This window comes from Pipra filicauda, unplaced genomic scaffold, assembly GCF_003945595.2.
Source record: "Pipra filicauda isolate LSUMZ 115617 unplaced genomic scaffold, ASM394559v2 scaffold261_size1826302_pilon, whole genome shotgun sequence".
Lineage (NCBI taxonomy): Eukaryota > Metazoa > Chordata > Aves > Passeriformes > Pipridae > Pipra > Pipra filicauda.
In genome coordinates this window covers 1,711,651-1,726,133 of record NW_024104378.1, presented here as the reverse complement: position 1 = coordinate 1,726,133, position 14,483 = coordinate 1,711,651, and the positions used below count along the sequence as shown (strand labels likewise).

General features: G+C 39.8%; 1 protein-coding gene across 5 annotated transcripts in view; it reads right to left on the bottom strand.

Annotated features, from left to right (window-relative positions):
• The window catches only part of SNAP91 (synaptosome associated protein 91), a 65,170-nt gene that overhangs the window by 44,178 nt on the left and 6,509 nt on the right, over positions 1 to 14,483 (bottom strand). For all 5 annotated transcript variants that reach the window (XM_027710159.2, XM_027710161.2, XM_039382242.1 and 2 more), the window contains exons 3-4: positions 1,294 to 1,436; positions 199 to 274 (exon numbers count right to left, since the gene is read on the bottom strand). In XM_027710159.2, the coding sequence (XP_027565960.1) occupies positions 199 to 274; positions 1,294 to 1,436 (219 nt within the window). The remainder of the gene's footprint in view (positions 1 to 198; positions 275 to 1,293; positions 1,437 to 14,483) is intronic.

Below are 14,483 nucleotides of genomic sequence, written 5' to 3'. Positions count from 1 at the left end.
AAAAATATTGCAGGAGATGAGAAACATTGTTCTGAAGTTGTTCAGCAGTTCACTTGAACTTCTGTATTTATCAAGTACTTATAAAAGGGCTTCAGTAGCACATTTTTATATTATTTACATCTTACGAATGAAGGAGTTAATTAACAATAGTATCTTATTTCAAAATCTTGTTAACATTATAGACATAAGTAGGCTTACCATGAGATCCACTTTTGTCCAGAAAATTGCTGAGATTGAACAATGTGTTTCTAGATGCCAGGTACTGAATAAATCTCTGCAACACAAAGTTATTTTTCTTATCACAGGCTGTATCTGAAGGCTTTGTACCTCCTAGCAGGAAGATTAACAGTCTACTTCCAGCATACAACATGAAACCCCAGATTTTTGTCTTAGCCTCCAATACGTTCCTCAAAACTTTTTCCACACATTGAGATTAACTACTTTTAGTCAGAATCTCCAGTAAATATAAAAAATAGATTCTGTGAAAAATAGAAACCAGATTGTGGAAAGAGCAATAAAAATGGTTAGTTCTCAAAGAGATTTGAGAGAGCACAAGATTTATCTGCTTACAAAGCAGCATATCCAGGCTAGTCCCAGACTTTCAATCCAGCAGCCTTAAGTTTCAGCCAAACTGAGGGTCTGTTTTAATAACAAGCAAGGCCCCGCATCAAGCACAGGGACTAACAGCCTGAAACAGTTAGAGAAATCACATGAGAATATTGGCCAAAACTTGGAATGGAACAATAGGAGTAAAAATTTACACTGTGAGAAGTTCACTGCATGAAAACACTTTATATACAGCTAGGGACAAACTGTTTCCCAGTCATACTGAAGTTCTTCAAATATTCTTTCTGTTTTTATGCAGCCATACCTGTCTATACAGGTCAATGAAAAGCAAGGGAAAGGAAAACTCAATTGAATAGGCTATTAAGTTGAATTTACAGCTCCAGAAAGGTTTTAATGCTCATGCAGAGAGAGGGCAGCAATTTGGATGGCAGTACACACATGCCAGAACATCAACTTTGGCCCTAGTCAAAAAATGTGTTTAATCCTGTGTTTTCAGATACCACGTTAATTGTCAACATCCAGGAACAGGTCTTATGTTCTGGTTTTATAAATGAAGAGACATGACGAGATAATTGGCATGCCTCCAACTATGTTGTTAAAGGTAAATTTTCTCTTCAAGAATCATTCTTGCCCTTTGTTCTCAGGTCAGAAGAGATGCCTTTGCACTACTAACATTTTTGACTTGGAATCTGCTCAGTGTCAATGGGCTCTTGGAAGAGCTGTTACCTCATTTCCATGAACCATTAGATGATGTGTGGTGACTAAGGCTTTGAATACGACCACCCAGCTACTATTCGTTGCTCGCTCAAAAAGCGTATCAGCCATCTGAGGAATATTGACGTTTGTTTCATTAGTTGCTTGGATCAAGTCTGTAGAAGAGAGAAAAGGAAGGCATTAGGTGCTACAAATAAGACGAAAAGGTTTGCAGCACGGCCAAGTTCTGAGACCACCAGGCTGCAGGTCATGATTTTGACAAACAGTAAGTTCAGTGCTTACATTACATTAAAAAAACAAAACAAAACACTTGTCTAACTCTTTCATCCAACAATACTAGTTTTCCAGTAAGTCTGTCCCGAGCTATGACCAAACATTTCTCCATCTTTATCCCAGATGAAGTTAGGGTGCACAGCATCACATAACCTTAAAGCTCGCAGGTTTTCCAGTTAACTGTGGCAGTTCGCTACCGCTGGGTTACAGAACTAAGTGTTATTGAATTCTTCACTTACAGATAATACGGCAAGCACACTGAACCCAGTCACATCAGCCACAAGACATATCACCAGCAACAGATACTCTAGTCATCCCAGAGGTTAGTTTCATCAGCAAGCTCCAGCACACCTCCTAGGGTCTCTACAGACCCAGACAGCAGAAGATTGCATTCAGACATGCATTAAGACCTCTTTAACAGTAGGAAAGAGCACAAGGACAGACATTAGTTTATACTGAAGAATAACAGTCTTCTGCAAGCAACTGCACCTTACATAGAAGAAATAAGACATTAGACTGCTATAGGGAACAAAAATAAAATACAGCTTTGTGTCCTGTACATTAGAAAGGTATAGACTTGCACAGAGGAATGCATGAAATTAAGTTAAGTAGTTAAACAGTAGGGCAGCAAGCTTTCTACTAGCATCTATATTACACAGGTACTGACAGGATCTGTGATTTACTACATCACCTGTTACCTACAGACTCTTGCTAGGCAGCCAGCAATTACCTTCTACAAGCTATTACCTATTTTTGAGACATGGTTGGAAACTGCATACTGCAACTGCATGACCAAAACCCATGTGATGCCAGACATAGCCCTAGCAAGACCAGGAGATGACTTCATGCAACACAAAGAACACAGAATACAGACCTAATTGTAGGGCTGAGGCTTAAAGTGTGAAGACCTGAGTAAAAAAAGTTAAACAGTTTAACTACTAGACTAAGCAATATCTGTGTGACTAATGAAAATACTCATCTTTCAGTTTCCCTTAGAGGAATAATTTTTAATGATATCTTCCCCACCCCCAGACTAGAAATTTTCATCTAACTACTCAAGTCATTCAGTGTTGACAGATATTTTACCTTAAAAGAAGACAGGCATTCTGTGACTGATCCTTGCGTACCTTAACTATGCAAGTCTGCTGTAAACACTCTACAAGAGTTCAATTCACTTGGGCAGTAGGGTCACCATTATGCAGACTTCCTTTCCTTCCCCTACGTAATACCATATAATGGAGAGCATCGATGCTCCTAGAAGTGGAAAGTCAAGGTTCAGACTGCTCTGAAACTACTGATTCTACCTCTGCAGGGCAGGAAGAGTCCAGAGGACAGGTCTGTTCAAACAGATTGATGAGTCACATCAGCTATTGAGACATACCTGATGCATTCAGAAATCCACACTGCTGTACCAGATGCATTCAAAAGTTTAGGTTTAGTTTATTTGCTTGGTTTGTTGTTGTTTTTTTAATTCATGACAAGTGATTTGATGGGTATTTTTAATTCTATTACACAGACCTATTCAAGCTCAGAGTCAGAAGCTTGGGAAAACCACAGTGCTTGAGTTTCAATTTGTCTTTTGTATGGCCATAAAAAAACTGCAAGTTGCTTTCAGTTTCAGGCCAAGGGAAATATTTTCTGTAATGAAACAGGAATTAAAAATTATGTGAACTGTTCACCCAGTTTGAATTTAATATATTTGTTGACATGGTGTTTTTTTGGTCTTGGTTATGGATGTTGGTTTGGGGTTTTTTTCAGAACACCTGAAACTTAATGTTGACTTCTATAACCTCAGTAATATTACCTTTGGAGGAGGCAGTTCTGCTAAGTATTACAGTAGTAAAGCCATGATCCTGAATGACAGCAGCTGAAGCTCAGAGCTGAAACAATTCTCCTTGATCTTGTTGTACAAACAGCCCAATAATCTTTTATTCTGTGCTGCTGATTAATGCATTATAGAAGATGGCAGTTTGTAAAAGCCTAGAAGCAAGTCACAAGTGGTTTGCTCACTGTTTACCCCGTTCAGAGGTTTTACAGCAGATGACAGCATTTGTCTTCAATATAAGGAAACATGCATCAAATTTGGAAGCTTTTAGTCCTAGGTTTCAGTATGTAGCTCTCTATGGAAGACACTTAAACTGTGTATTCCATCGATGGATGTTAGATAATGAAACCTCAGAGGAGTCCACCCACAGCCACGCTGGCAATGGAGGCTACAACGCACTACTATATGCTTCCACAGCACTGCTTCTAGAGTCAGTCAGTCATTTCTGCCTCCTCTCCAAATTGCTGGAGGGTACAGCATCTCAGTCTGCAGCTCTGAATGTTTTAGGACATGAGTAATTATGGTATGCCAAATAGAGAGGCATGATTAAATTTAAGCCTACTACTTCCAGTGCACAGAAAAGAACTAAACCATGCATGAAGATGTCACTCATCATCTGAGTGCAGAAAAAGGAGACTGGAAGGTGTATGGGGGGGTAATTCTTGCAGAGCTGTTTCCCATCTAGCCATGCCACAAAGATAAGGTACCCAAGTTTCCCAGGTTTCTTTCCCCAATACCACAGAGTTTCAGCTTAAACGGCAATTATCAGCATCTGGAACAACTCACCAACATGGCTAACTTAACAAACTGAGCAGCAGAGTTTGGTGGCTAAGCTAAATTTTAAAATAAGACTTGGAAAAAATAATTTTACTTCAGTGTGGTAAGGAAGAATAGGTATAAGGAAAGAGAAAGCATATACAAGAAATAACACAGAAAGTACATTTTCAAAAGATACAGATTCAAACATTTACTGGTTGGACAGAAACTTAGTTTTCAAAAGAGATGATGAATTTTAATCTTCCAAGAAAATCACAGGTATACATGTTAATACAAAATAGATAATATTAAGAAGTAACAGATGAAGAACAGCCCAACAGAAGCCATAAGAAACAATCTTACAAAGTCGATTCCATCTGGGACACACACAAGCAGGGCAAAAAAGAATTAAAAGTACCCTTCTGATGAAGTTTATGCTACTGCAGCCATCCAGTACAGTGACAGCTAATCCCCAAACCCAGACACTGAGCTCAAATACAAATTCCAAGCAGAGTAAGCAATCAGGAATCATACTGCAGTAGCAGCAAGTGCTTTCACTGTGATCGTCATAGAAAGGAAATAGTTGGAGAATGAAGAACTTATATACCCTTCATTTGAATCCATTTGTTTGCTGTGGGACTAAATTATAGCTGTCTGATCACAGTACATGATTTCTCCTATTTCCTTTCTTCGTATTTGGTATCTGCTATTTTGAATACTTATTAAGTCTAGGGATCCTTGTTTAAATTATAACTTGAACTTCAGTATTCTTTTTTGAGTTAAGTTTTGAGATGTAAAACCAATGCACATAGAAGAAATATGTGGCTGTCAATTCTTTGGCACCATAACTGAAATCTAAATATCAGTCTTTAGACCATTTGACAGACCAGCTTTTTGACCCAGGCTTAAAATATCTGCAACCTAATTAGGGAATAGAAGTAAAGCTAGAGTATAATTAATACCTTCATTAACAAAAAGACAAACCTGCCAAATTGAGAAAGATTGGTGGAGAGTTCAGTGAGGAAGACTGAAGTAAGTCAAGATACCTCAGACTACTAAAAGAAGATGTGACTAGCTTTAGTGTTTATTAAGCTCATAAGACCAAAAAGAAAAAAAAAAGAGACCAGCAAGAAAGTTTTGGAATTTCAGACTCCTTCAGTCTCTTTAAAAACTAGTTTCTAGTTTTGAGACTTTGGGTTTTTTTTAGATGAGAGAGACTATACAACTTCATTTTGTTGTGGGGTTTTTTTCCCCCCCTCAATTCTTTAATAAACAAACCTGGGATTTCCCAGTTCAAAATTAATTATTCACAATTTACATTTCAGTATGCAGAGTAACAGCAGCAGAGCACAAGACCTCTCTGCTCAGAGGGATATCAGTGCCAACTTAAGAGCAGCTGTCATTCCCTACACAAGCTGCCTCAGCATCTGAGCTGTGTCATACATTCAGTTCCTAAACTTTGCCAAATCTCTCTGACAGTAACCCCCTTACAGACCTTCCTCACTATTACACTGAATGCTACAATAGTCTTTAGAAGGTTTTTTTCTTGCTTATAGGTATTTAAATAATGCCTTGGACCTATAGAAAAGAAAATGCAGGGTTGTTCTAATACCAAACTAGTCAAGAACAGAAACAAGTGGCTTAAAGCAAGAGTTTACAAGCTTCAACCAAAAAAAAATTAAATAGGCAATCAACAATACAAGTCTTCCCTTACAAGATACAGAACTGTATCAAGAAGCTACTACAGCGTTGTGCTAATCAATACAAGGTCTGAACTTCGAGGTCTAGAAAAGATCATAAACCAATGTCTACAAAACAGTACAGGAAAGCCGAACAAAGCTACCAGTTTCTGCTTCTCCAATAATTTTTCATAAGAATATTAGATGATTTTAATGCTGTTGGCTTTGATTATCAAGCAATTCCACAAAAAAGAGCTGGGAATTTATTTGCGGGGTTGAAGCTTACCACCCATTCTTTTCACCTCCACATGAATCCTAATCTGGTTTGTAACACCCCAATCAGAACAGAAGTTCATGCTACCTCCTCTTTCCTCCCCAAAAGTCTGCCTCAAGGGTCGCTACATCCCACCTTGACCCCGCAAGCCTACCGTTTATCAAAGTCCAGCATCTTTCAGGTATTGCCTTGGCCCTTCCATGCCTATGCCAACTCAACAAATCGAAATACAATCTTCCACTGGGCACACGCTCTCAAGGCACTATGAAGACTCTCCCAGTAATGGAGCATTAGCCCTAAGGGGACTGCTACCTCCTCTCTCCAGCCTTACTTAAAGACCTCCTCCTTTCAAAATATATCTCAGACTCTTGTGAGGACAAATACTTGCTGCAGTTTGAGAAGTCAAGGCAGTCAGTCTGTGAACCACACAACAGCACTCCACACAAAGACAAGCTTTTATATACAATTTCTTCACCTCTGCCTACTCACAGGCATACTCACACTACCTGTATTATCAAGTGTTTTGCAGAACCTATCAATCACACGAAGAGTCTGTGGAGAGACAGCAAATGACTGAGTACCAGCAAATTTCTCTTGGAGCGTCCTCCAGTTTCTCAAACTGAGAGTTTAATTAGCCTTAGAATAATCTTATTATCTCTCTGTTCCTTTTAAAATACAACAGTACACCACCTCCTATATCATCAATTATCTGCTTTGAAACAAAGCAAAAGATAAATTGCCCACAAATATTGATGATTTTATTCTAAAGCACTTCCATACAGTTTGCATCCCTCCTTAACCAACATATCAAGGCAAGACATCTGGCTTTAAGTCATCTGCAAAAACCATCCCAGATCATTAGCAGTATTAAACTAGTTATGTTGGATTTGTGTCCCTTTTGGTCCTTAATTATTTATACACATGGTTTTTCCTCCTGAGACGTTCAGTTTCAGCTCTCTTGGAAAGAGGAAAATAAAAGCCAACTGTCAGGTGGTCTTCTGCTGGAGATCTGAAAGGGTGCAATCAAGGCAGTTGTCTCTCCAAGCACACAAATAATGGGGGGAAAGTGTGATTGTACTGTGTTAAAAAAAAATAAGTCTTGCCATACGGAACTCCTTCAAATTCCATGAAGTATGAATTTTTTTTTACATAAAAGTTCCCAGAACTCACAGCTCCACTGCCTCCGGGGGGAACACTACCTTTAGTGTTTACACTGGAGTTCTCTCCTTGAGACTACTACAACTGAAAGATGACATTCAGACCAGCTGCAGAAGCTCAATTTAAGCAGCAGTCATTAGGGGTTTAAGTATCGTCTTTAAGATAGTTAATTAATTAGCAATGAATATATTTTATGAACAAAGTCCAAAACCTTGCTGACTTCCACGATCCAACTAGTCAGAAGAATAAAAGGTTCAATTTTACTCAGGAATTACATAACTGGAACAACAAAAGATATGTAACACAGACTTTCTGGTACAAACTTACTTTGGAAAGCAGCATTTTAGCCTCACACAAATTAAGCCAGAACATTAAACAAAGGGAAAAAGGCCCCAAAGTCCAAGAATGCTACCTGCTTTCTTCCCAACTACAGCCATCACAGCTTTTTTTAAGCAGCTTCACTCTAGGAAAAGTATTAGTTATTAAGCATGGAATCTTTTTCCTTGTCCAAAGTAGTAAGAAGTTCAATCTTGAACCACATTTGTACAGAATTCGCTCACTTTGAATACCAAAGAATTTGTCTCAGGCAAGAATAGAAGTTCAGCAAAGCAGAGGAAAGATGAGAAATCACTGCTTTAACTTTCCCTTCCTCTCACTCGGAGAACCCATTCCAAACCTTCTTTCCACACAAATTCTGCTCCACAACTAGTTCAACAGAAATGTGCATTTTTCTGCTCAAAGACAAGAACTGAGCAGTTCTGCTTATGTTGATATGAAACACCAAGTCATTCTGGAGCTAGATGTGCCACTTCTCTATTTTATTGATCTACTCCAAAGATGAGCTGAGCCACAAATCCACATTGCACTACCTTTTTTTTGCAGAGCTCTTAATAGTTAAAGATACGCAAAATTACATTTGCATTTGGGGGACACCAACCAATGGTTATAAGGTTAAAATATCAAAGCAGTTGTCTTGGAAAAATGCTATTTCCCATCCTATTGTAATATGGCATCTTAGATGCCAAACTCTAGAGGAGGAAGGGACACGGAAAAAAACCTACTAACTTTACAAGTAGCATTTGACCAATAACTTGCATGAAAAGGAACTTTTATCCTGCATGGCAAATCTCAGACCTCATTCTACATTTCAGTCAGTACTTCCAACTTGGAAGCCTTGACCAAAATACACATTAATTCAGAGAAGAAACATGAAACTGCAGCCACCAGCCAATCTTCCGCCAAGCCTTTAAAGCATTTATTGACTTTCCTCTAAGGAATGGAATTGTTGTCTCCGTCCATGTAAACATTAAAGTGACAGTCCTGCTGCATCATAGCTCCTGTTGCAAACAATAAAGCAAGTTTAAAGGTGTTACAGAGTTGAAAGATTATTGCTTAGAAGGATAAAAGTCAGTAAGATCTACTTAAATGACGACTGTCAATTGCCTATTGACACTAGGTATATCCACGACTGGATATCAGGATTCCAGCTGTGGCCTGTGATTATCCTTCCATGAAGGTGACTAACCCCTGTTGATAGTATCAATTCATAACTCTTACCACTTGGCTGCTAACTGGAATATCAGTAACAGTACGAACTGCAGCTTTCATCCAGACAGTACAGCTACACTAGAAACACAAGGATTTCATGTTTGCCACAGCAGCATTGGGACATTTACTGTAATCTTTGCACTACAGCATTTTCTAATCAGCCTTTACATGCTGGGCTGATCTCACACTCCAAACACGTCTGGCAGAAAGTGGTAATCAACTGGGCCATGGTGTGTGAGCTATTTCAGTGTCTGCACTGCTGTTCACTCTTATTCTAAGAAGAATTCTACCCCCAAATGATCTGCTTTCCTCAGAAAACCATTTGGTTTTAATAAACTTGTAGAAATGAAGCTGTTACTAGCCTATCAACTCTGTCCAGAACAGCAATTTGAAATCCACTACAAATATGAATGAGACCGAAAATATATTGAAAGGAGCCTGATGTTTCAGCTGCCCTACTTAGATGTTACACATTGGGAAGACATGAAAAAAACAAACTTGGGTGGAGATGAGACAACTTGCAAGCAACTTCAGTGACATGGTGATTAGTTACAGCCTGTATGCTGGAAACAGGTCAGTTGAGTAGGCAGGCTCAGAAGCCATGTCCGGACCATGGTCCTGTTTTTCCTACTCCCTCAGCAGAATTATTCTGAGAGTCCATTTTTTTTTTTGTCAGTGGATGTCACATGATGACACAACCTGAAATTCTTAACTAGGAATGAAATGCCCACAACCATGCAGGCAGTCCTGCTGAAAACATGGACATATCTGTAGCAGAAAGAAACAAAGGGTAATGCAAACCACTCCATACAGCCAGTACAACACTATGACCTCCTGGAAGTACACTGAAGCAGCTGCAACTAAGCGGCAAGTACTTTATAACATGGTTATCATGGTTTCAATCCATTTCTTCTTGTATCTGTGTATCTACAACAAAGAAACAAAAAGACCATAAGAGTTGCTAAAACCAGATGGCTGCCTCATATGTTAATGCTGTGTGTTAAAACAGGGTTGTTTTACAAACTGACTGATGTCCTTCACAATTAGACACTGCTTTACTCTCTCCTTGATAAAAAAGTAAAGTAAAATATGAAACCAAATGTGCAATTCCTTTATGTCCATTCCCCCGTACTGCATTAGTTAAACAATGTTCTTTGCTTCTGTCACACACACAGGCAAGTTTAAGTCTGAATAATTTTGAAAAAACTCACATCTATTACCAATAGACTTTACTCTTCAACATGAGCCAGCAGCTTTTCACGTACTGCAGATTTCTTAATATTAAAAACAAAAATCTGTTAATTTCAATGGACCATCCACCTGAGAGATAGAAGATGCAGTTAGGACTACTACCATTTAAAAAAATCTGAGAATAGTAAGTTGCTATCAACAGTTCAAAGTCACCAAGGCTTCTGGATGATGCATTTGCAAGTGGCATTGGAAGTCTCCTGTTAAGCTATTGATGAGTGGGGAAGTTGGAATGCATCAAGTAGGCTCGCATCCAGGCAGCAAAGCTTTGTGTGGAGTCAGATCTCTAGACTGGAACACCCAGAAGTGTCAATTAAACTCCTAAGCATGATATGGAATATTATTTGAAAGGTGGTTTCTCATAATACTGACTAAGCAACTGCCAGCTGCCCGATAAACAAGAAGCATCTCTTTAAACTTACCTATTCCAAACATAGCAAACTTTGCCTGCTAACACTCTTGCCATTCACAAACAACAAAGCAATCTGAAGTTGAAATTAAGCTTAGCAAAATCAGAAAGACTGTGCGTGGCGTAGAATGAAAGATCAGAAAGTCACAGGCAAGGCTCACATATAAAAATACCATTGTTTCACATGCCAGCAACAAAACATCACCCATGATAAAATGTACATGTTTTGAAAACACTGGCACACTAGGTATGCTGACTTACTTATGGCTTGCTGTCCCTTAGCAAAATGTATATTCTTCTATTAATAGGTTTACATAAAGCTATAAAACTTAGAGCGACAGGCACAATACTTTGGATTGCAGAAGCATGCAACAAGATCCAAAGCCAAGCCTCCATTTAAAAAGGTTAGATTTTAAAACTCCAGGGTTGCTAAAGAACTGATGCAATGATATGTTAAACCTCTTGTCTACATTCAACGTATATGTAATGAGAAACAGCAGCCTTTAGAGCCAGGAAACAGGCCAGCTGGCTTCCCCCTTTCATACAAGTCCCTGAAACGAGAAGTGAGAGTCCTTGTGAAAACAGTTTGAACTCCCACTTAAGTGCATCTATGTTCAGTTATGGACACCCTAGCTAGTGCAGTCCTGCACTGTGGCAAGATAACTGTTCACTGCCTTATTTTGAGGACCTTCCTCTAAACTTGTAAACTTGCACACGTTTAAAAAATGTGGGCGACAAGTCAGCATGTTTTATTCATGCTTTGAGCAGTCATGTCTTTCTCTCACTTCTGTGAAGGACCATTTTAGAACATTCTGTAAACTACCAGAGTGACTTAAGAGATATAACAAAACTATGCCAGAGGCACTGGGAGTCTGCCAGGCACTGCAGGCTAACCCCTGACCATCTGGTATGGAAGCACCCGCTGCCATTGTGTCATCCATGCTCCTGCCAAGCCAAGAGTCAGTTTGAAGTGAAGGGCTAGACTGTTAGTAGTCAAGTCACAGCCTTGTCCTACCTCTTTAGGACTGAAAAGTTTAAGACAATTTCTTGAAAAGACACGTCCTTTGGTAGAATAATCTTAGCTCAAGTGGACCAAACTCTCCAATCTAACCTTACAAGTGTTTCACATCTCAGCCATAACCTAGTCTCCTAAATACCTAGAGACAATGAGCAAAGAACATTGCTTTCTTTTTCATTCCTTCTTTGAGGCAGTAAAGCAACCTTGGCAAAGCACATGGCTCAACTGTTTTGTTAGAGCTCTATGGCCCAACTGCAACACAGGATTTCCTGCCAGCTTGCCTTCTACCTGTGGTAACTTTGTATATTGGCTTATGACCAAAAGGAGTTGATTGCCACGAGTCAGACCCAAGCTGCAGACGTGTCTTGTCAGCAACCTGCAGCTCTCAGTACACATGAGAGGCAGGGATTGCTTTCTTGGTGGTCTTCAAGCACTATCATGTCTATGTACTCACACAATCTCCTCTACAAATAATATAGTAACGCATTTGAGTTTTATCAATAGCTACAAAAAACAGGCTCTAGGAAAGGCAACCGATTGACATGTTGCCTCAGTTCAAATGCCCAGAGTAAAAATTACATAAATATGCAATATCAGCATAGCACCAGGACCTTTTAGCATCCAATCCCTTTCATTAAACTAAGTTAAGATACAGATATAATCTAAAGCAAAGCATGAGATCACATTGTCCAGGGCAGGAAGGAGGAGCAGAAGGGTATTTCGACTTGGCTTGTCCAGAAGTCAGTAATATTGTGCACTGCCATTTCCTATACTATGCCTACAACTAAGCTGCAAGCCTCAGATGCCCAGTGGATGCCCCATTTCCCAGCAGCCTAGAAAATACTGTTCTACTATTCCACCTACATTCATTTCAAGGCTGATGTCCAATAGCACTTGTGAAGCTAGTCCAGATGGCTAGTATATTCCCTCTCCTAGTGAACTACAATTCTCAACTACTTCAGCAAATGTGTTTCACAACCTAAAGAGAAGACTTTATGAGCACAAGGAAAACGTGTTATATATTGATTTTGAGTGTTTTCAACCAGCTCTGAAGAAGTAAACATGATCAAAATAGCATGATTAAAAGCATTAAAAACTGGCTTAGGGATCTAGTATATGGTTTGCAAGATTCCACAAAAAGCAGGCTTTACTATACTCTGCAAAGTGACAAGCTAGCCCCTGCCAAATATTCTAGTTGTCTTCTATCAATTGCCAGCATCTGGTTTATTCAGGTTAATTTAAGCCAGTAGCTCTCATGCAAACAAAATTTTGGACAGAAGGAAAATCATGCAGGCGTGGTGAATCTGATGGGGTGGGACACTCTAATATCAGCTTACCAATGAAGCTTCACACCGCAATCTTGCTGATACTGCTGACTCAGGGGAATGAAAGTACTGCTGCAAATCCTGTGCTACAGATCACTGCCTGTAAAGCTACTAGGAAGGTTTCTTCTATTGTATCATTTAGTTTGAGTTCAGGGTTTAGCCCTTTGTCAGGTGACCCATTCTCTTCTTTATATGTCCTGCGCTGAGATTCAGACCCTGGCTTGCTTTATTCCTTGCTTCTTTCCATGGTATTTGAAACCCCTCTGTCCAAACCAACATCTGCATGCCATGTTCAAGCATGGAATTCAAGGTTCATCAGACACTCATTGGTGAGACTCTAGTATTTCCCTTAGGCACACAACAGAACTTATGCTTTTCCACCCTTACCAGGATCTGTGCCTTAAAAAGAAGCTCCAAAAAGGAACAGGGCATGTTAACTTAATGATACTGTTTGGTACCACTGACTCATCTTTAGGCTATAGAAAGGCTAAAGGAAGGGATATAATGTCATCCCTCCACAGCCAATTTTTCCCCACCTCCAGAAATACTGGAGCCAGCTCCTTCAGCAATACTGTATGCCCACAGCTGACTGAGGAAGGTCTGCCCCTTTCTTTCCTTCAGGACCAGGGGGTACACGGGGTGCACATGGCAAGATTTTGGTAGGAGTGGAGGATGCTGCAGCTGTGACTGCTGAGAACAGAGGTCTCTTCCACAGGCTGCAGGGGATATCTGCTCCAGCATCATGGAGTATCTCCTGCTCCACCTCTAACCTTGGTGTTCCTTCTGCCATTTCTTTTTCCCTCTTCCTCTGCCTGTCCAGTGTTTTTTGCCTTAAGTTGGTTTTACTTGAGGTACCACAAGCTTGGTGGATAGGCTCAGCTGTGTATTGCAGTGGATCCACCATGGAGCTGGCTGTGTCTGGCACAGAGCACGTCCTAGTCTCTTCTCACAGAGGCCAGCCTTGCAGCCAAAACCATGTCATGGACAACCAGTACTGAGGAAAGGTAAGCAGGCCAGGAAGACCAAAGCAGTCTCGAGAATCTTGAGCAGTGGCAAAAAAATACTAGAAGTAGGTGTGCCTCTGTTATATTACCATTTCTTCAAAAGCAGGAACTAAGAGAACAGAAAATTCTCCTCTGGCTACCAAATTCTCAATCCAGCAAGAAGCATGGAAAACGAATAGCATACAAAATGCTTTATGCCCTTCAAAATTATCCTGACCATCATCTACTCTTAAGCACTTTGGAGGATTCTTCACATGGCAGAGACACAGAAGCATGGACTGATCCCACCTACAGAGCATTTTCTTGGAGACTTCACAGAATTCCTCAGTAGTGGGACAGGTCCTTGTAAGGCAGGTACAGAAGACAAAGGGTTAAGAGTGAGGCTGGGAAACCAGAGGCACAGATCAAATCAAACTGCAGACTTTTGTTGTTGTTTATAAGTTGTTCAGTTGCTGTCACCCAAGATCTAAGGGAGTAACACTATGAGACTATTATGAAACATACTCAGCAACTAAAGAGAAGTGATTAAAACTATGCTCTGGTCACTGTCATCCTGATGATCTCATAAACAGCTACTCCATTATCAAGGTCTACTAATGGAAGTCAGTACAACAAAAAGACCTGAGTCGTCACAGAATTTGTCATCCATGATCTTGACAAAGCATGTTTAACAGAAGGACCTTGC